We start from the raw sequence: 22,569 nt of genomic DNA, 5'->3' as shown, positions 1-22,569 counted from the left end.
GTGAACCAGAGCAGCGCATGGAAACGCAGTTTACCTTCCCGCCAGAGCGGTACCTCTTTATCTACTTGCACTTTGATGAGTTTTCAAACTGCTAGGTTGGCAGGAGCAGGGACCGAGCAACAGGAGCTCACCCCTTCGTGGGAATTCAAGCCGCTGACCTTTTGATCGGCAAGCCCTAGGCACCACAGTGCCACCCGCGTTTCTAGCTTCTATGGTAGAGCATTTCTAAAACAAAGTACATGGATTGGATTCTAGGGTGCTAAATTTTGCAAGGTTGTGGAAGAAAAGCTTCTCCTCTCTTCTAGCAGCTCTCCATGTCTGATTTCACACTGTTCCAGAGTCCTACTCAAACCTTCCAAAGAAGCTTTTTGAGTTCACAGGCATCAGTCAGGAAGCTTTCCATTTATGAACAACTTCCTTAAGTTAACTTATCTTGGAATGTACTTAAGATCATTCCTGGGATCTTGGTTCCTTAAAAAAAAAATGCAATTTAAATTCTGACAGGTTATAAAGTCATAGGACAAAAATACTGATTTTGCAATTATATGGCCAACTTCTATTAGTTAGTTGTCCTTCCCCTTTAATTATTGCATGTCTTAAGTAACAAAATACAGATCATTACTTTCCCCTGAAATCAGGAAAGGTGGCAATCTACCAATACATGACAAGAAAATCATGACCTGCCTCCAAGCAATAAAGTTTAGATCCTTGACCCATTTGTCAGTAAAGCATGGTGTTGTCTAGAAAGAAAATATGAGGGTCAGGGAACAATATTTATATCAGTATGTCTTCTTCAAAAGGGAGGAGGAAGCAGCTAGGTGGGGAGCATGACATATGGCCATGCCCTGTTAGGAACAGTATAACTTAGTTGCCGTAATTGTTTCACATGGTTATGGTAGCATTGATGTGCTAACTATGCATTATTCCTTGCAAAGAGGTTACTGGACTAGTATGGCAACCACCAAGCCTACTTTTACTTTTAAAATACCAACTGAAATAAACAGCACTTAAGTAATAAATCTTAATACAGGTATGTGCACAAAACTGGAGCAAAATCTACTGAAGGTATTCCTTAAGTAGGCGTTGTCAGCTGTAGCGCTGGTATGTTACACTTTTATGAGCTTTATTGATTAAATTTATTATTAAGAATTCCTTCAAAAATATTGGATGGTGCTGTGTTAATTCTTAGCTTCTTCTTTCAAGAGAACACAGTTAAATGTAAAAATAAATGATAACTCCAGGAAAAGCACAACTTTTAATTAGAATTCAAGTACAAAGACAGTAAGAAAAAAGGAAAGTTGAAATTGTTAGGTGTACCTTAAAGAACCCTGCTTCTGGCCCACACCTGTCATAAACATTCGTGGCTTTAGCTATAGCCATGATAATACCTTGCATGTTCGGGGTCAGCATGACCTGTTATAGGAGATTTAACATTTATATTTTGAATGAAGAAAAGTGTCAACAACGCAACTCAGTATGTGCCTTTACATACTCATGCAACTGCATGCACCCATTGCAATGGCAAGCATTTCAGCGTTGTATTTGTGGCATTCACAACATTCTTGTCCATTTCCAAGGTAGTAAATATATAACTAGTGACGCTAGATTAATAACAAATACTTAAGGCATTTAAGAGGAAAAAAGAGTTCAAAGCTTCATGTACATGCAGACTTAGTCTCTTGAAGATGAGCTTTAGCAGATTGAGTTAATGTAAGAGATTATAGCTTCTCCAGTAAGGTACAAAGCAGTCTATTTTCAGTTAAACATAATGACATAATTCTTATATATGGTACTGGAAGGGACACAAAGTTAAGGGAGCTTTCCTATGGTGGGAATGCAACAAAGTCTCTGTATTTTGGCATTCCATTTTTGCAGAGATCTGTGAAATTAGCATCCAATGCCTAAAAAAAACAAGTGAGCCAGCCCCGAATTTGAACTTATTTGAAGGTGAAAACCATCAATTGGGTATTTACTGGTAGTGGCCAGGTTGGGAATTGCAAGATTTTGGAAGTGGCAATTCTGACAGCATGATACCAAAACGTGTGGCAGATTGCTTTAAATGAAAAACTTACAGATAAGCTAAAATGGCAAGGGGTAAAAAAGAAAAATGCCACAGACGAATTTATGGCGGAATTGCACTGTTTTATCACGCATATGAACAGCAGACTTCCTACAGCACATAAAATCTTTTGGATGGTTTGATTTATGATATTGTGCTATTTTTCTTTTATTGTATATGATAATCTAGAGTCTCTCTAATTTTTGATGCATTATAGGACATGGCTGTAGCCTGTGTTGCATTGTAGTTGCCGAGGGAGGGTTTCTTTTGCTGTAAAATTAATATAAAATTAATTCTTATTTGTGCAGACAGATTTTTTTAATATGCATGCCTTCCATTATAGAACTAAAGGCGAAGTCAGAACATGGCTATTAGAAGAATCGGATAGAAGCAAAATGGGAAATCCCTCTAAAATCATTCACATTTTCAAACTGGGAATACATAATGCCAACAGCAGGGTTTCTTTCCGTTCATGAAAGGGACTGCAACAGCAGAGGCTTGCAGTCAAGAAGGGAAGGGGGGAGAAGATGTTATTTTTGCAAATCCACGTTTTCACAGATGAATGGAAAGAAAACACTGTCCTTTGTTACAGATTTATCAAGTGCCCCACCTATTCGTGCTTCCAAGGCATGAGCACACGTATTTCATGCAAAGATCACTGTATGTCACAAGTTATTTTTTTCAAGTCAAACCAGTATTGCAATCATTTCAGTCAGGCATGTGGATTTTGAAGGGGCCTGTATGATCTGCATAGCTGCCTTAGTGGGGCCAATGTGCTGTATTCCTGGAGGGGAGTGGCACTTGGAGGTCTTTTCTAAAGAGACTTCAGGCCCTATGCTAAAGCAGTAGACTAAAAGCACAGGATGCTATATATGTTTAATACTGCTCTCTTCCCCACTGTTATTTCTATGTCAATGACTATTGATATTTCACATATTAATTTTTATTATTGGGAATTATACAGTAGAAATCACATACAACTTTGCCCAAATATATATTCACAATAATATCAACTTTCAGCTCCATGTTCTCAGGTTGCAATATTTGAACATTAAATGATGTTGCAACCTGCTGTAACACATGCTATCTTAAAAATAATGGGTGCTTTTTCCATTTGTTTATTCATGTTCTAATTTATGATTGATGAATTAAAATCCATGTGACTCATCAACTAAGTTTTTTTAACTGGGCGAAAGTCTAAGTATATCATAAAAACACAGCAAAAATCCCCTGGATCAGAGCTACCTAGTTCAGAATCTAGTCTCTAGCACAAGGAAGCCAGTTATTTCCAGGAAGCCCACAAGTCCACTAGTAAGACATAAAGGCACCCATCTACCCATTGTTTCTCCCTGTGAGATGTATGTATAATATATACATATACATTGCTCCCATTGAGACTTTATTTAAGAATCACTCAAACATAGGCAAGTGTAGGCTTGCCAATTTTTTAGACAGGGATGTGGATCCAAATGTGGATTTGAGACTACACAGTTTTTAATGGAACATGCATTTAGATATTCTTCTGCAAGTAATGCAGTTCACATAGTCCATGTGTGTAGGGATCCACATTTGAATCCACACACTCTACCTGGGCCCAGTTACATTAAAGGAAAGACTGCACTCTGAAAACACATACCTATGTGGGCACATCAGAGAACCTCCGCTATAATCTTTGGATCTAAAAGGACTACTTGCCACCCTGTTGACTAGTAGCCCTGTGGATCCAAAAGGCAAAACAAAAAACAAAAAAACCCAGGTGGCAGTGGCCCAGAATGTGGCTGCCTCCTGCCAGGGCCTGTTCTTGCCTGGTGCTTCTGTGGATGCACTGGGGTCATGTTAGCTGAAGCTGTCACTAAATATCCCCATCATTTAAATTGTGGCATATAAAACAGTGAGGACTGGTTTCTAGGCCTTTCAATGGGAACTGCAGGGCTACTCCATCAGCTCTGCCGAAACCAGCTCCCACTTTAGTTTCTCTCCCTGAACTCTTTTGATTTCAGCTGCTCATTAAAAATACTGCATAACATTTAAGAACTGGGACCTGAATGCACTTGCTTTCCTCCCCATCTCCTTTTCCTTTGTGCCATGTCTTTTAGATTGTAGGCCCGCAAGCAGCAATTCTATTGTTTTTAACATGTGCACAGCGCTAAGTGAATTCCCAATAGATTATTCATAGTAAGAGCAGCTCAAACTCATAGGGCACTTCCAATCAGGGCATCCCTTTTATAAAAATCAAAAAGATGGTGGCTAACCTGTGGCCCACTGGATGTGGCTGGACTCCAACTCCCATCATCCCCAGCCAGCATGACCCATGATCAGGGATGAGAGAGGTAGTCTTGTGACATCTGGAGGGCCACAGGTCTGCCACCATGCTTAGTCTTCATTTATTAGAATCTAAATATGATGCTTGAAAATGCTAAGAAAAAAACAATCTTTGTCAAATTTATCTATTTCACACCGTGCAAAAACAAGAGAGAAGCCGCATCTATCAGTTCTTGATGATTTGACAAATTGCAGTAAAATCAGCTGAGACTTGGGTAAGTGTTTAGGTAAGTGCAACCATGTGCAAGCATGCCAAAGACCACTCATCAGGCAGCTGTCTGCAGCACATGAAAGGTGCAGAAACATGTGATTACGGTGAAGGTGGTACCTCATCGTCATAACCTCCCTCCTCTGACTCAATCACATAAGTCCCTACATCAGGAATCGCCACCTCTACAACTTTCTGTTTAGAAGCTGTTGGATCTGGGGCACTATCAGAATTCTGTGAGGGGGAAAGGATAACATGACATTCTTTAGATTGTTCTGAGAATACTAGCAAAATCTTATTTTCCTTTTTAAATATATAAATATTTTTTTAGAATCTCTGCTCTTATAATTGCAAGTAAACAGTTTAAAGCTAAAAGTTAAGGCCAACACAGTAGGTTACATATACTTTATATTCTTTTACATGGACAGCCTTATTATTCAGTAACTTTAGGTTTCAATGTTTTCTCTCTTCTTAGCCTGGAAACGATCAGGTGAGGTAATTTATATATATATATTTTCATTTATATACTGCTTTTCATAAAACCCCTAGAGTGTTTTACACAGCAAAACATACAGTAAAAGCAATTTAACAATTGTAATTAAAACCCACATAATACACAACTGTCAGCAGAATACAAAATATAGCCGAGAATAAAACAAGTCAAAGACCCTGTAAACGTAAAAGAATAGAAATTATTGGGTGAAAGGTCTTCAGGGTGCCTTAAAGGATCTGGGAAACAGGTGTGTTTTAAGAGGGCACTGAAACTGATCAACTGTTGACACTTATCACATCTCCAGAGGTAAGGAGTTCCATGAATGGGGTGCTATACTGGATTCACGATATCTCCCCACTTCCCAGACATGGGAACTGCCCCCCTACAGTGCCTTCATTTTGCAGGGATTCAATCACAGTTTAATGGCTCTCATCCAGCCCACTACTGTCTCCAAGCGCTGGTTTAGCACCTGCACAGCCACACCCAATTCAGACAGAATGGTGATAAAGACCCAATTCAAGCTGTAAGCTGGCAACAAAAGATGCATGAAGATTTGGGTCCGATTTCCCCATATGGACATATTGCATCTTATTCTATTTCCCATAAACTTTGGACAGTTAAATTCCCACTGAGTTCATGGAACAAAATCTAAAATCTAAACTGAATTATAGCCCAGGGATTAATACCCAATCCATGTAGGAAGTTTAAACAGTTTGATTATACACAGTTTTTCTTATTACAAAGGTAGCCTTCAAATAAGGGGCAAGGGCATAAAAAAGTATACACAACTGTTACTTGTGAAGTGCCACAAGTGTGTTTATTTCTGGCTGCCTATTTGCAGCAAAATGAATGCAGGCTGCACTTCACAAACAGCTACACACATTTTCTCCAAACACAAAATTCATGTCTGCATAAAAACATTTACGTTTTAAGTCACTCACGGTCTGTAGCAGGACAAGCATATGCTTATTAAAAACAAGTTGCCTTGGTGTATAATATAGCAAGCAGCGAGGCTGCAGGAGCTGTCAAGATTGACCTTAGATTGCTGTACTGTAAGTTAAAACGGCCGCCTCTTAAGTTCTGAAACATCAAAATGACATTCCTTTTGGACTGAAGATATCATTTTAAATGGATGTTCAGAGGTGGATGCTTGACTGAGAAAATGTCAGAAATTTGTCAGTCAAAACAACAGTATTTTTCACTGTCTCAGAAGCTTCTTAATCAGGGGTCAGCAAACTTTTTAAGCAGGGGAGCAGTCCACTGTTCCTCAGACCTTGTGGGGGGCCGGACTATATTTTTTTGGGGGGAAATGAACAAATTCCTATGCCCCACAAATAACCCAGAGATGCATTTTAAATAAAAGGACACATTCTACTCATGTAAAAACACACCGATTCCCGGACCGTCCGCGGGCTGGATTTAGAAGTCGATTGGGCCGGATCCAGTCCCCGGGCCTTAGTTTGCCTACCAATGTTCTTGATCATAAGAAAATGTAAATTGCTATGGCCTCAGTAAATTGTAAATACACTTAAAGTATGAGAGCATGAAAAGTGTAACTGTTAAATAATTGGTTTACTGCTAAGCAAGAAAGTGTTCTGTTAAAAAGTAATGAATTATACCACAAGTCAAATAAAATCAGGGTGAAACTTAGAGACATAAGGCAGTTTCTTGTTTTTTTTCCAGAAAGTGGAAGAAATTTTTTGATGACACTTAAAACTTATTAATGTGTAACAGTTTCCCCTGATATCACCACGTTTCCTTCTGGAAAAGTAGTTTGCATAGGCTTCTGCAGATAAAGCACTCATCTCCTGAAATGGAACACTCTTTCAACACAGAACATATAAGGGATGGACCTCATTGTGTAATATGCACAATGCATCAAAACACTGAAATTTTTCAGACAGAAAAGTGAACGCAAAGACCTTTAGCATAAATCCTAATTGTTAGACAAATGGGTACAGGAGTACAGTCTTATTTAACAAAGTTTCTCTACAACTTGACTGTAAATAAAACCGCTAAGCAGTTTACCAAAGTCAGGTATAAATCTGATAAATCTTTTGCATCTAAAGAAGCCAGATATTTTGCCTTTCTTACCAAATGCATAATAGCTTCAGGATTCTTATCCTCTTGTTCATTGAATGCTTTTGTGATTGCTCGTACAGAATCTTCTTTCAACTGCTTTGAGACATCAGTCCTTGAGGGTTGTTCCAAATATTCAGGTTCTTCTCCTTGAGTGGTGGGAAGGTAAATATTTTGTGTTATAAATACATGCACAATATATCACAACGTTACAATGTTACAATTAGGTACAATGTTACTTAAGTCCACTCTTTTCTGATTAGGTTAAATTTACTGCTTTCAATGGGTCAATACTAACTGTATGATTATAACTGTATTGCAAACTTGACAAAAACGAAAATGTTACCAGCATGATGTTTACCTCTCACAACAGAAGCTTAGGCAGCTACTGAGAAAGGGCAATAAACAGCTGCAGTACATCTTGATAACTGGGGACACTTCTAGAACTGTTTAGGACTCTTGCACTGGACATTCTTTGTTTAACAGGTATTTGTATGCTCTCACTCTCTGGTTCTATTTGCAGGGAGGAGAAAGGGAAGTGTACATTTAAAGTAGCTTTTAAATTTACCAACCTTGTGAGAGGTTTTTAAGCTCTTTAAGGTGTGTGAGAAGGGTGTTTGTTAATTTTTCTTGCTAAATAATTACCGGTAAACGCTTTTATCTACATTTGTCTGTTTGCTCATGGTCCAACTGATGTGTCTGCTTTCCTTCCATCTACAAGTTTGGGGTGTTGCTGGTTGCTTATGAGCTGTAGTTCCTTTGCAGGTCTTGAATAATCAATAATTTAACCCCCTAAGAGAAGAGAAAGCCTTACAGAAGCTGCTTTCTTTACTGACCTGGGGTAGTGGAAGGCATAGGCACCCCGGGTGTTGGGGATGTTAATGTTTTGTCCTGTTGTGCTTTCACAGCAATCTGTGCATCCCAATCTTCCAGCTCTTTTTCAAAACGCTTATTGTCTTCTTTGACATAATCTCTTAGATCAGGAGGTAACGTTTCCATTCCGACAACCATAAGCCCTGTTTCCTTGTTGAATTCCTCTGTAACAGAATATGATGTGTTTCATGCATCAAATAAAACCATGAAAGCATGCACAAATTCTTTTACAAAACATTTAAAACCAAGTATTTCAATCAGTTTCACAAAGGAGTTAGCTCAGGATCTTTAGTAAAATAAGTTTCAGCTCCTTGTTTAAAAACTTGGGGAAGGGCACTAAAAAGTTGCATCCTTGTACCTTTTACAGCAATGCAACTGTGCTATCATTTATTATCATACTATTAGTTAGATGAGAGAGCCAACCCTGTACTTACTGGCATGTAAATCAGCAAGAGGAAAACCCATCTGGAAGGAAATGGGGTACTTAAGCTTCCTACTGCTGTCCCCTGTTCCCTGTGCCCCCCTTCACCTTCTCCTCTGCAACCTGATTTTCTCCAGCTACTTTTATTCCAGCTGATGGTTGTTAGGTTTATTTGCCAGTCAGGTGGATAAAAGTGGTGGTAAGGGGAAGAGATTTGCAGATGGACGTGGGAAGTTTCCAACACCCCTCCTCATCCACCACTAAAAATCCCTTGCCACTTCCTTTGGTATTTACTTTATAGTAGGCCTGTTAAAACTCAACGAAATTCCAACCCAGCCAACTAATTACATGTATGTGTAAAATCTGCAAAGAAGAGTGCCTTGTGGGTGTCACACCTCCTTGGGTGTAAGGAACAACTAAAGGCACTGAGACATTAAACATATTCAACAAAACTCAAATTCTGCATTTCATATTACCGTAATATTACCTTGTATCAAAAATGGTTCTTTATCATTGATATACATTAAGCAGTAAGCACTTGCATTCCGGTATCCGCCGAATGAGTCACGTTCAAGCTCTTCCCAAGTAGATTTTGTAACAGAAATATCATTGTACTTCATCCACCTCCTTTGGTAACTGTCATAGATATATGCCCAGTAGTGTCCTGCATTAGCCTGTCCTTCATGAACTAATACTGCATGTAACCGATACGGAACCTAAGTAAAATAAAATCAACATGAAATAAGGAAGTTAGGTCACAATAATTAGCAAAAAGGACGAAGAATGAAAAACAGACAGGAATAAGGATTTAATCAGAGGCTTATCAAACAGAAAAACAAAGCTCGTGTAAAAATGGTTTCTTCTCATCAATTCCATAAAGTACTTGGCATCCAGCTTTACCTGCTCACTTCTACCTGCTCTGCATTAAAGGAAATGCGAGGGGCTAGTTTCTTCCAGTGTCATTCTGAACTTTGTCACAATTTAGCAGAAACGTTTCCACATTCACAGCTACTCAAGTAGTTCTCTTAAATATGCATAGGACTGCAGCCCCAAACCATCACTTTAAAATTCTGTGCACAAATGATACAGTATGTACACAAATGATAAAGTATGTATGTTACAGGAAAGCAAGTTGTTCAAGTTTGAGCTGCAGTTACGCTCAACTGAAAAGAAGTGTAACATGGGTCAACTAAAATGTGTGAATGCATTAACTTGCTCCCCACCTCCACAAATTGCAAGCTTCGTAGGTCTCAAGTTCTGCCTGTTATGCTTTCTGTATCTAAAATAGCCAATTTCAAGGGGAAAGTAAAGAAAAAGAATGGGCATGACTGTGATTCAAAGGAACTGAAACAGATTGCTGATCTTCCGCTTCAAGACAACTGCTGTGATCTACCTAAAACAAGGGTGAAGAAGCAATTTAGACTACAAAGCAAAAGGGCTGTGTGAAATACAGTTCCTGTTCAATGCATTTTCACTGGCTAGACCAGTTTACACATGGCTCCAGCATGCAGGCTGAATGCTCAACAGAGAAAAGTTTCAAGTCTCAGGCTTATATATACAACTTTTCATGTTAACCAATCATAAGAGAGTAGGTCCTGTCTAATGATGAAAATGCATGAATGGATACAACTTGTCTAGGCATTTTCATATCTGGGATTGCAGAAGTTGGAAAAACCTTAGAAAAAAATTTGAGGAATAATAATAATAATAATAATAATAATAATAATAATAATAATAATAATTTATATCCCACCCTCCCCAGCCAGAACCAGGCTCAAGGGCGGCTAACATGAAAATATATATAATACATTAAGACATAAAATTCAGCAATCGATTGAAATACAGCTTAAAATCAGATTAAAATCAAAATAAGATCAGATGGCTACCCACAAATTCTAACTATAACTGTAGGGGTTAGGAACCTTAAGTACTCACCAGGCTCAGCTATTTGTATGAGCCGGTGAGAAGAGTTAGAGAGGCCACTTATATGCAGGGTCTTGTAAAAGGAGAGGGTTCAGACTGAGCCCCGACCAAAGGCCTGGTGGAACAGCTCCGACTTGCAGTTCCCGCAGAAAGATGTGAAGTCCTGCAGGGCCCTGGTCTCTTGTAACAGAGCTTTCTACCAGACTGGGGCCAGGGCCAGAAAGGTCCTGGCTCTGGTCGAGGCCAGTCTAATCTCCTTGAGGCCCGGGACCTCCAAGATGTTATATAGTGCAATGGTGGCTGAGAACCAGAAGTAAACTCTCATAAAATACACAATTGGTCAGTATTATTGCTATATTATGGTAATAGATTCTCTTTCATATGGAAATGATACTTACCTGCACCATTGATTTGTCAGTGTACATTAATTCAATTGTCCGCTGTATTCTAGCTATGCTTTCTTGCAAATCTAAGATGAAAGGAAAATGAAGTCATTCCCTCCAATATTAAAATTCACATTTCTACAGATAAACCCAATTATTCCACTACTGGCTACTACTACTACTAATAAAATTAATATTCCATCCTTTCTTCCATAGGAGGCCCAGAGAAGCATTTACATGCCAAATAATTTTGAATCATCACTTCCTCCTGCATTTTAAAAGAAATTTTAATTCATTCAGGTACTGACCATGAAATATATTCTCTCCCTCTTGAGAGCTTTGCCCAAATCTCCCAACAATGTCAAACATCCCATATATAAAAATGAGATCTACTGGCTAGAGCTTTACAGATCACCCATAAGACTTAGATGGACAGTGGTTTACCTGGCAACCATTTACTGACTGCTTGCCTTCCCCAATTGTGCAGGACAGACTGCATAGCTTAAACATAAAAACTGCCTCCATGTAATCAAAACTACCTATACTTTGCCAAGTACCAAGTCAGAAGGGGAAAAAAATAAAATTGCTGGATGTTACAGCCACTGCCAGCAAATTTTGCCTGCCTTGGCAAGCAACCCAAATGACACTTGCCAACTCCATCCCTTTTCAGAGACGGGAGGAGTAGAATGTCACATTCAATATAATACTGAGCATCAACTAGACTATCAGGCTTAAGCTCAAGCCCCTGTCATGCTCTAAGCTAGACCGGGGAGAGCAATGGTTCCGGCATGCCAACCTGAGCTTCTCTAAAACAAATGCTTTGAATAAGGCATCATCTAAGTTCCAGAAAAGAGTGAAGACCATGGTAATCTCTTGACCTTGGCCAAAGTTCCCAGCCAGTACCTCTAGTGTCATTTTCTACTTCCGTCCTCCAACGATGTAAACATCCCTCAAGGACTGAAAGCTCCTCTTCAGTTATGTGTCTTGGTGCTGGGTGCATTGGCAGGTCTGGTGGAATCCGAGATTGTGTGAATGGCTTGTGTATTACCGACCGCTGTGCAGGCGATGTGCTTTGTGTATCTGTAGAAGGCCCCTGTTGTTCTGTTGTGCTACATTTGTTGCAAAAGATGAAACATTCAATCTAAGCAACTGAATCAATATATTATCTCAAAAGATACTACACATTGACAAAAAGGCCTCTGGATTCTGAAATTAATGCAGTGCCAAGCCATCTTTAAAAGACGTCCCTCGCAGAACACAATGTCTGAAATCTGACAGAAAATCTTGGGGTATGAACACAAGAACTTATACATTTTGTTCTCCCGTACCCCCAATCATGCAAATAAAGCAAACTACCACCTCTCACATCAACTCCTCTAGAGTAAGTAGTATGTGGAACTTGGGACCCCTCCTAGTCTTCAGAGCTTTTGATATCAAACCTCATGTCTCATCGATTGTGCCAATGTCTTTTATTTTTCATTAATGAACTATTTTCTAGAATACATGTTAATAAGTACATTTTTCTTAAATAGCATTTAAGAAAAGATATAAGGCAAATAACAAAATCAATGTAAAACCACCTCATTTGTACACAATTAAGTTGCTTAAAGTGAGATTCTAGGTATCTCACATGGCTTTGTGATACAAAGCTGTGCGAACCACAGAGTATTTTCCCAAATGGCTCCATAAAAAGGTCAAAAGGTACATGCAGTCAGCATCACCTGGACAAACTAAGCAGGTTTGGGTCTGGTCAGTGCCTGGACAGGTGACTGCATGGGAACTACATGGGTTTCATGACAGAGAGGTAAAATTTAAATGCAGGAGCATAAATAAATAATTTCAAGTATTTTTAAAAAATAGTAATTTGGTCATTAATTGATTAATTAACTGCAGCTAAGCAAATCATAATTAGAAAGACTGAACACATGTGATGCATTTTTTACCTTGGTATTGCCTGTGTCGACAAAGTACCACTAGGGAGAGCACTAGTATTAAGATCCTCAATAGGAGACGTACAAACTGGCTTACTTGATGCAAACTCCAGAGCATACTGTAGGACATCTACCAGGGGAAATCTCTTAGGACCGGAACCGTAGCTTAAATATCTGCCAAAACATATTAATACCCTCATTACATGCTCAAATATCTCCAAAACACATGCTTCATATTCTACATTGACAGTGTGACTGTAGGAAAGAGTTTAAGTTATTTCATCTGCTATGGATGACTTGCAGCTTGCACAGGGTTAGGTTCTGCACACTGTGTGTAAAGCTGAACTTGCAAATAGCTAGAATGACCCCAGAATCGCCCCTTTGTGACTATTACTACCTTTCTGGAGCTGGTGGACCAGGTGGGCCTTGCGCTGCACACAGGATGGAGAGGTTCAAAGCTCTTTCTGTGAGGGAAAACCCTGGTGCGAAAAGAGCTTTTAGGCTCTCTACCTTGCATGAGTCTAATTTGGGTGATTGTGTGCTGGCCGGCCACCAAGTGTATATGGAGTAATTCTGGCTGATTTGTATGCCAGCAAACTCTTTTGTCTACCGTGGTTGCAATAGGCCTGGACCACTTGGAAGTCAGTGCACACAAATACCTATGCATCCTACAGAATGTTGAGACAGATTGGACAGTGATCTGACTTGGTATAACACAGTTTCCCGTGGTTTCATTACTATGGGGGGAAAACCACTTTCAATGAAAGGCCACTTTACCTACTTCTTATGACTCTAGAAAAAAGTAGAATAAAATAAAGGCAAAATGAAAGAAATTCTGGGGAAATAATAATATAAGGGCAAAACAGGTTCCAATTTGTACATCTGAAATTTATCATGACTATTAATATCAGAATTTTAAAAAAAACATAGTACCGTTCTAGTCTCTGCTGCAATATTGTGAGGTATTCTTTGAGTCTTTTTATTTCTTCCCGCTTTATTCGTGTAATTTCTCTGTTTTTGTGCATATATCTGTCAACAGAGAACAAATTTCTCAGTGTTACATTTCAGTAACAGGAGCACATAGCATCTGAACACTTTCTTGTAATAATTTAACAATATTAACAATATATTGATATTACAAACTTTCATAGAAAGATTTTCAAGACTGTTTTCTTGTTGCCTGAATAACTGGCTACTGATCATGAAAAAAGTTATGTACACATACATATAAACTTTTATAAACTTTAGGAAGCTCCCTCCTTCCCCTGGCATTAGGAATGTTACCAAAAGCCGCAATCCAATTCACACTGACCTGGGAGTAAACCTTATTGTACTCATTGTGGCTTATTTCCAAGCACCTATTGCAGAGAACTGTGCTATGACCTACCATTCTATTTTATCCTGAAGGTTCAAGATAGCTAACGATACTGCTTAATTCTACCAGGTGTAGAGAGATGCAGAATAAACAATAGGGTCAGAACCATCATCTGCCTGCCATCATCTACTATACTTTATCTGAAGAAGATATCACAACTATTTCATGACGTGCATATTCTGGGTGAGCCTCAGGACAGTGAACATAATGGGTCTTTCCCTGTCTCTCCCCATTCTCACAAATATTTCACAAATATTTTCTGGAATGTGTCGCAACCCTCTGGGGAAGATTTGGGGAAGGCAAGGTCTAAAGGGGGTAGAAAGGAAGGGGAAGTCCCACTGTGTCTGCTTGTGTGACGCTGAGTCTTGCCTTGAGGCTCACCCTGAGTGTAGCTAAGTCTGTTAGGCAAGCCAGATGCCACAATTTGGTATCACCAACCTCTATCTTGAGCATCAGCTTCCTGTACCTTGAATCTATTTGTTCCCCTGAGGCACACAGCATGCGCTGAAGTGGATCAGAAAGTTTTATGAATTCAAGTCTAACAACGATATTAACAGTGCAAGCAATGTAATTAGAAGCCGCAGCAGATGGAGGATGGACATCTTTTTATTAATGGTAACATATTTACAATATTCATCTATTTGCAGATGAATATATTATTGCCATTAAAAAACCTGTTATAAAAATATTAAATGCCATATTTGAGAACAAAATATAAGTTAAAGCTCACACTCGGGAAAAGAAAACAGTATAAATGTTTTCACCTCACTGATTCTGGAAGTGCATTTTATTATACAGCTGATATTCAGCCTTATTTATTTAATATATTCAACTCCTGCACTTACAAAAGTCTCAAAGCAGTGGCTTTGGTTCACATATACAGTGTAACCCTATGGACAATTATCTGCGGGAAGCTCCACTGGTCACAACAGGATTTAGTTCTGACAAAACATGCCTAGGATTGACTTCTATCATTTCCACATGGGGAGCTGTAAAAACTTTTCATTGTGTAGAAACTAAAAAGTTAACATGTCAGATAATTGGCTGCTACTATATACACATTATAATTATTGTCCGTTATCTTTTGCAATATACTATTACACAAGCTTCTGTACCTGTCTAGGTATAGAACTTGAGGGAATTCTAATTTGTTGTGTATCTTCTCTGGTCTTCCCAAAGCCTGGTTGAATTCAAATCTTGAAAGCTCAAAGGTTAAGACAGGAGGAAGTTCAGTAAACCAGTGCTGAGAAAAAAACAAAACACAAAAAAGAGTGAATTGTTAAGGAATATGCCTCTAATTATTCAAGTGGGGGTATTTTAGGGAATAAATCAAAGTAAACTTTCCATGGTGCATCTTTTACAGTTGTATATCTAAAAAATAAATAAAATATTTACTTTAGGTCAAAAAAGGAGTATATATTGTCAGGTTCCAGTATAATGCCAAGAGGTCTGTTCAGCATATGCTGAAAACAATGTAGCTCTGGGGGATCATAAAGTTCTATAGAAATTGAAACCACACAAGTTGAGTTACATTAAGGCTTGTATACCCACTACATCAACCACTGAGACAAACACGCTGCTATTAGGCTTTCTTCTAAAATAGTCTCTTTCTTTCTCGCCTTCTTCAAGCTAAGAATTTTTTTAGGGCTCACTTTATAAGCACTGCAATAGTGCAATCACTACATTCACATTTAATTAAATGTTTTCCTTTGATTTAAAATCTGATGGCATCTTGTATTTGCTGGTAATTGGTAACTGTACAGCAATGTATTCCAACATCATAATTACTTTCTTTTTAAAGTTTATTTACTACCACTGATAATTCTGTGAACTGAGATGTAGTGCAAAAAATTAAGTTGATCAAAATCCAAAAATAGCTTATTTTCCTATATGAAAATTTGGAAAAGCATTGCACACTATCTTTGCTTTATTCATGTATTTAATCCAAACTACTGACCTTGGCATATAATAATCAAAATGTGTCAGATGCATATAATTTTGTAGTGTCTGCTTTTCTAGAAAATGAACAGATCTGTTCTCTTTATTCCAACTCACTAGGCTGAACTTTGCATTGAGAAACTCTTTGGGAAAGATGTTATCCTAGAACCTTAGAGAAGATCAGGACAAAAAAATAAAAAAATATGAAAAACACAAAATGATGTTATCTACAAAGAAAGCCCAATAGTTCTGGAAAAATTTCTAGACATACCTGAGAAATAACCTCCTATTCACAAGGAAAACTCATTTTATAAAACTGATTCTCACATCTTCTCCAAGTAGGAAAGCTTTATAAGTACAAGGTTGAGTGAGAAGATACAATTATTATGTTTTTAGCTTCCTTCATTAAAAGTGGAAGTGTTCTCCATTCCATTTTAAAATGCCAGAATTTGGTTTTGTAGCAAAGAATTGTATCTTCTAAAACTTAAAAGTCAAGTGCAAGAGATGTTTCTTCATCTGAATACATGCAAAGTAGTGAAATCTTTACCCAAACTCTGCTTTGCTGTCAATTTGACACAAATTCTAAAATTTTAGAATGTTTAGGCCCATATATTAACAGGACATAAATCCACCACCTGCAAGGCATAAATGTATGAACACCCCTAGATTTCTACCAGGGCAATATGGAATTTTTGTAGTGTAAGAACCACTACCTGAAGATGACACTCTAAGTCCATAGTAAAGAATAAGCTGTATTTCCTTCCTCCTGGATAGGAGATGTATTGCATAATTTGACATAGTTTGATGCAATGAATCACTCAAGCATAAAGTTTACTGGGTTGCCAAGAGCAAGCATAATCTAAATCCAGATCACCTTTCCAGTTCTGCGGCAAAAGATAGACCGTAGAACCAGTTGGAATGTACTAATTTAGATCAACTCATTTATTGAAATAATTCAAATGTTTCCAGCTAAACTTTTCCTCTCTTGAGCTACCATGTCGAAATATTTTCCGAACTGGTAGTTATCCAAAAAATATCTGAGATGAAAGTGGGCAAGTCTTATCAGCGTAAATAAATGACCTGCCAAAATGACTTGCATTTGTGCCATCTATATTTTCAACTAGGTCAGCTTCATGGAAACGGTGACCAATGTCTCTAGAAGTCTAAGCATATCACTCACCTCCTGGCCGGACTTCCCAGAATTTTCTGAGTGCAAGGATTCAATTTCCCCTTCTATCATGGCAGCTTCTAGGCACTCATGTAGATCTTTGAAGCCATTAACCTGAAGTGGGTACTGGCCAAACATCTCTGTATTTTCAAATTTCTTCCCTTATCAAAAGAGGGAGGAGTTAAGATTTCAACAATGAACATTTATCATCATATACACCATGAAGATGCATTTAATTTCATAGCAGCTCTTAGATAAAGCTGATTATAAAATTAGCCCACTTATCTGCATGCTATGTGAAATGTCTGCTGTGAGCTATGCAGCAGGAGGTTGTGCTCTGGAGAGTGGAAAAGCAAGTAGGTGTCCTTTCTCCTTTTCATCCCCCTAAAACACCCTGATACTGTGCAGAGAGGAGCAGCACATTTAAGCCTTACAGCACACCGCCCCTCAACCCTAATCACGCCCCACCTTTTCCAGGTTACTTACTCCAAGTGGTTAGGGGATGAGCAGGCCAATTTCCTCTTACTCTTCTCCCTGACTCCAGTCCTCCACCCGCAGCAGCCCACTATTGTTACATCATGAAGCCCCATATATGGGAGGCCTTCCCCACTGATCTCAAGTGGCAAGGGTAGCTCTGGAGGTATGGGAGTATGGTGGCAAAACTACCCAGCACTGATACTAAGCTTGATGCCTTGTAAACAGATGCACCACCTTTTAGCTTTCAGTTTCAACTAGATACTGCCAAACAAAATTCTGCTGCACTTAGACACCATTATCTGGAGTATTTAGAATGTTTCCCCTAGATTTTCACTTCACTGCTTCTACACACAGAGAGACTTGTATGCACTATTTTCGTTCATCATTAACATTTTGATTAGAGAGAAGATAACTTAAGACTGTTCCCATTCAAGAGCAGTACCTTCAAGAACTCCAACTGCTAGAAACCGCCCATAAAACAGCTCTACCATCGGGTTCTTTGGCTTTTCTCCATCCCTAAAAATACAATGATTAAAAAAAACACACACACACTGGAATTACAAGAGTAATCTGCTTCAAGAAAATGTAAAAAGTCTGCATTCAACAGAGCCAACACTTATTTTATTGACTCTATTTTATTGACCCATATACTTTTAAAAGAACCAGGAGAATCTGAGGTGTGTGTGTGTTTACAAAATTTATTGTTATTAATTTATTTTATGTGCATCCTGATTTTTCAAGCAGAGTCCACAAAGTGGCTGATATTAGTAAACTACAACAGCTTCACTATAGATATTGCACTTAAAGCAAGCAAAAAGTCAAAATGTACACACGGAGGATGCACAGTTCTTCTAAACAAAGGGAGGCAGAAGAAGGGACAATGCCAAGCTGACCCAGGGGCTGGTGGGTGATGGTTCTTTCCCCATCTCCTTCCTCTACCCCCAGCTCTGTCACAGGGCAGTTCTTCACATGGCTGACTTGTGGGGAGGGGGCAAAAAGAAAATAGGTGAGGTCATCTTTGCTTGCCCTCCTTTCTCTCTCATTTGATATTACATGGCTGCTGTAATCACATTTAATCAGTACTGCCACTATTGGAAATGATTTTTATTTATTTTTCTAAGAATAAATGAGAAGCACATTTAGATTCCCGAGGGTGAAATTCCTTCTACTCCAAGTAACAAAACTTGTCCTACAGGAAATCAGAAGACACTGCTGGTTTCTTAAAAGGACTACTTACTGTTCCTCTTCAGCTTTTATTTGGAAGGCATCCTCTAACCAGTCTAATAACTTGTGTGTGAATTCACTGACATCTTGCTGTTGAGAGAGTAAACGAATGCACATTCAAATCTAGTAGTCAAGAAAATATTCTATCCATCAGCTATGATACTTGTAGATATATATTCTCCTATGGCTAATATAATGGGAAGCTCACTGTATTGTGTGAACTGCTGTGCAAACACAGGACAGGGGTGGGCCCAAATACCTTACAAAGGGCTTTTGGCTACTAAGCAGTATTAAAGTAGTGGGCATTTCCCCATACTAACTTACTTTTCAACAGCTTATTGATATTATTATTATTAATTATTATTAGGTAAGCTGCTGTGATTTACAATCAAGTGGTATGTAATATTTTATTAAATAAATAAATGAAATGTAAAGGGTAGCAATCAGCATTGAGATTATTTTAACAAATCAAGCTATACATACATTTTCTGAAATAAATGAATATATAAATAAAACAGTCCTACTCAGAGTATGCCCATTTAAGTTAATGGAAATGGCAAACTTGGGTTCATTCATTTCAATGGGTCTACTCTGAGTAGGTTTGGTTGAATACAGCCTGAAGAATCAGATTCAATTCCACTACTATATTGCAAACTGATATTTTGCTTTACAAATTTAGCTCTGTAGGCAGCAATAATAGCCTGCTGCAACCATTATTGACTTCTCAATCTTCTGTAGGGCTGTGTCTATTAAGAGTGAAACCATAGCAGCTTCAGTGAATAGCAAACACAGTGCCAGTCCTTCAGATGCACTTATAGCATGGCAAGATGGTTTCTGTTACCTATTTCCTAGAGATTCCATTATTCTAACATAAGCCAAGATAAATACCAATTTATATAAATGAGGGACTTTAGCAGTTGAAGAACTGAACTTCTATCCTTGGTACAGATGTGCATCAAGTAAGAAAATGTTACTTGGTTTTAAAATGTTATGCTTACTATTTGAAAACCCAGAACATAAAACTGAAATAAAATTAAAAAGTGTATATGGAGTCTGGGATGTATTAATAGGTGCAAAGACCATGCAATTATCAGGATAGTGCATAATATTTGATCACAGCAGGTAAGTGTGGTTTGTCTCATGGTGAAGTAGCAGAAATTGCAACGCCATGTTTGTATGCTTGGTTCAACTATAATTTATATGGTTATTTCTATTCAAAATAAGATAGAGTATTAACATTACCTGCTGAGAGTCATTAGATTTGAATGCATCTTTCAGGATTTCCACAGCTCTTGATGGATCAACATATTTTCTTTTTGAGCCAAAAAGAAGTGCAAATAAGTATCTTAGCTCACGCATAAAAGGCAAATTTCTATTTTCCTGTGTACAAAATAAACAAACAGTTGTGAGGTTGGTTTTTTTATACTTCATATTTCCACATTATAATTTCTAAATTACTGCTGCATAAATAAACTCCCAAGAATGCTTTACTGCAATAGCAATCATAACCTTGTCTCTCAAAAAATGTCTAAACATACTGTCTGGGGGGAAACCAGCTCAATGAATGACTACTACTACCAAAAATCCAATGACAGTTGTACCGTTTTAAGGTACTGTATTTTTCGCTCTATAGGATGCACTTTTTCCCCTACAAAAATGAAGGGGAAATGTGTGTGCGTCCTATGGGGCGAATGCAGGCTTTCGCTGAAGCCTGGAGAGCGAGAGGGGTCGGTGCGCATCAACCCCTCTCGCTCTCCAGGCTTCAGGAAGCTATCCGCAAGCCTTGGGAGCCCGCGGGAGTTTCCACCGGGCTCCCAAGGCTTGCGGACAGCAGCCTGCAGCCCGAAACCCGGGGAACGCAGTGGAGCGCGCCCCGGGCTTCGGGCAGATATCCGCAAGCCTGGGGAGACCGCCGGGCTCCCAAAGCTTGCGTATAGCAGCCTATTCTGGAGGTTGGGGTCAGGGGAAGCTTGGGCCTGGGGGGGAAATAATTTTTTTTCTTTATTTCCCCCCCCCAAAAAAAACCTAGGTGCGCCCTATGGGCTGGTGCGTCCTATAGGGCGAAAAATACAGTACTTCTCATTTCCCTGCCTCAATTCCATTTCACAGAAAGGGGACTGATGGCATAGATAAACCAAGGCATCAGTTATACTAGTGTCAAATGATAAATTCTAGTCCTCTGCCATGAGGCAAATCCCTATCTTCCCTTTAACTATCCCACGATTCCCATGCATTAAATAGGTAATAGTTACACAGACACGGATATCTTAAAGCCCTGGAAATGTCACCAGTGATCTGCACAGCAAGGCAGCACAAGACACCAAAAGAGAGGGAAATGAAAATGAAGACTTCTCTCAACCCCTGAAGCTCAATTCTATTATCTGCAGCTGGTGTCCAAAGATAGTTTTACTTGCCTGCCTTTAAATGCAAAGTAAAATACGCTTTGCTCAAAGTCTGCAGCATTATCAAGAACTTAGATGCCTCTCTGCAGGCCTTAGAATGTACCAAAAAAACCACCCCTGCCTCCCTCCCTACAGACCTCTTGGATATTAAGATTGGCAGAGGGTAGTTCTCAGAAGTTCAGGAGGTGACAGCCTGGGAGAGGGCATTCTCTATGGCAGTCCCTAAGGGGTTGAATTTCCTCCCCACAGATGCGCATCAGGCATCTTCATTATGCTGTTTTTGTTGTATGCTGAAGATGTACTCCTTTATGCTGGCCTTTGACAACCAAGATCATTATAGATTAGGTCCCGCCATATTCTCATGGCTGTAATTTGTTTTAACTGATTTCAGTAATGCATTTTTGAATTGTTGTAAACCTCACTGAGATCTCACAGCTAAGGGCAGGTAAGAAAACTAATAAATAATAGTTTCCATTGCCTGCAGCAGAACCTTAGTGCTCATGTTGTACACTGCTGAATATATGACCCTTTCCACACAATTCTTTCAATACCACACCTGAATTTTCCCAAACTGGGGCAAAACACAGTGGGGTATTCTGCATTAGGAAAAGCATTATGTTAGTCTATTGGTAATGCATATTTCTACTTATACCTTTTGGTTTCGGGGCAGATCTTGAGCGCCGGCAGGAGGACTATAATTCAAGACTAGCCTTCGGAATTCCAGCAGATTAAATAACGACTGAAAAAGAAAAGGCATTTTATATAACCTTTTAAAATTTCAGATCATTTAATGTGTTTGGTATTTACACTTTAACATACTTAAAAATACAGCAGAAGTACGGAACTGGTTTGTGGGTTGTAGCCCATATGGAGTGCCTTGTATGCTTTTTGCTTTATTCTGAAAAGTCTTGTGGAGAAATCACTTTTCTCCAACTGTATTTTATGAGGGGGTTTTTCTCTTAAAAGGAATGGATGAAGGTATTCAAAATGTGGAATGTAAATGGTTCATTGTACTGTATAAACAATACATGCTTTCTGTAAGATAAGCCAGTACCAGAACATGCAGCTTGCTGACAAGAGTTAACCAACAGTAGATTTTGACTTGTCCAGTTAAGAGATCCTGTCTCATCCTGTTGGAGTACAGCTGTGGACACGAGGAGGGGGAATCCTACCCATATTTTAAAAGACAGTTGGAGGGCACTCCAAATGCAGCTTCAACATACCCTCTGGTCCTATACTATGCTTAACAATCCCCATATGACCGAGCTCTTCAGAATATTCAACATATCAAAC

At 38.8% G+C, this 22,569-nt stretch overlaps 1 protein-coding gene across 3 annotated transcripts in view; it reads right to left on the bottom strand.

Annotated features, from left to right (window-relative positions):
• Positions 1 to 22,569, bottom strand: part of USP25 (ubiquitin specific peptidase 25) — a 57,475-nt gene that overhangs the window by 7,793 nt on the left and 27,113 nt on the right. The window contains exons 6-20 of one of the 3 annotated variants that reach the window (XM_082220722.1): positions 21,929 to 22,015; positions 20,117 to 20,254; positions 18,888 to 18,964; positions 18,093 to 18,166; positions 17,186 to 17,334; positions 15,183 to 15,310; positions 13,626 to 13,721; positions 12,705 to 12,866; positions 11,665 to 11,870; positions 10,777 to 10,847; positions 8,943 to 9,171; positions 7,998 to 8,198; positions 7,177 to 7,310; positions 4,710 to 4,823; positions 1,318 to 1,413 (exon numbers count right to left, since the gene is read on the bottom strand). In XM_082220722.1, coding sequence (XP_082076848.1) covers positions 1,318 to 1,413; positions 4,710 to 4,823; positions 7,177 to 7,310; positions 7,998 to 8,198; positions 8,943 to 9,171; positions 10,777 to 10,847; positions 11,665 to 11,870; positions 12,705 to 12,866; positions 13,626 to 13,721; positions 15,183 to 15,310; positions 17,186 to 17,334; positions 18,093 to 18,166; positions 18,888 to 18,964; positions 20,117 to 20,254; positions 21,929 to 22,015 — 1,962 coding nt within the window. The remainder of the gene's footprint in view (positions 1 to 1,317; positions 1,414 to 4,709; positions 4,824 to 7,176; positions 7,311 to 7,997; positions 8,199 to 8,942; positions 9,172 to 10,776; positions 10,848 to 11,664; positions 11,871 to 12,704; positions 12,867 to 13,625; positions 13,722 to 15,182; positions 15,311 to 17,185; positions 17,335 to 18,092; positions 18,167 to 18,887; positions 18,965 to 20,116; positions 20,255 to 21,928; positions 22,016 to 22,569) is intronic. The other 2 variants (XM_082220723.1, XM_082220724.1) reach the window with 2 other exon arrangements.

This window comes from Podarcis vaucheri (assembly GCF_965113315.1).
Source record: "Podarcis vaucheri genome assembly, chromosome: 4".
Taxonomy (NCBI): Eukaryota; Metazoa; Chordata; class Lepidosauria; order Squamata; family Lacertidae; genus Podarcis; species Podarcis vaucheri.
Note: the sequence above shows the minus strand (reverse complement) of the source record. Positions and strands in the feature narration are given on the sequence as shown.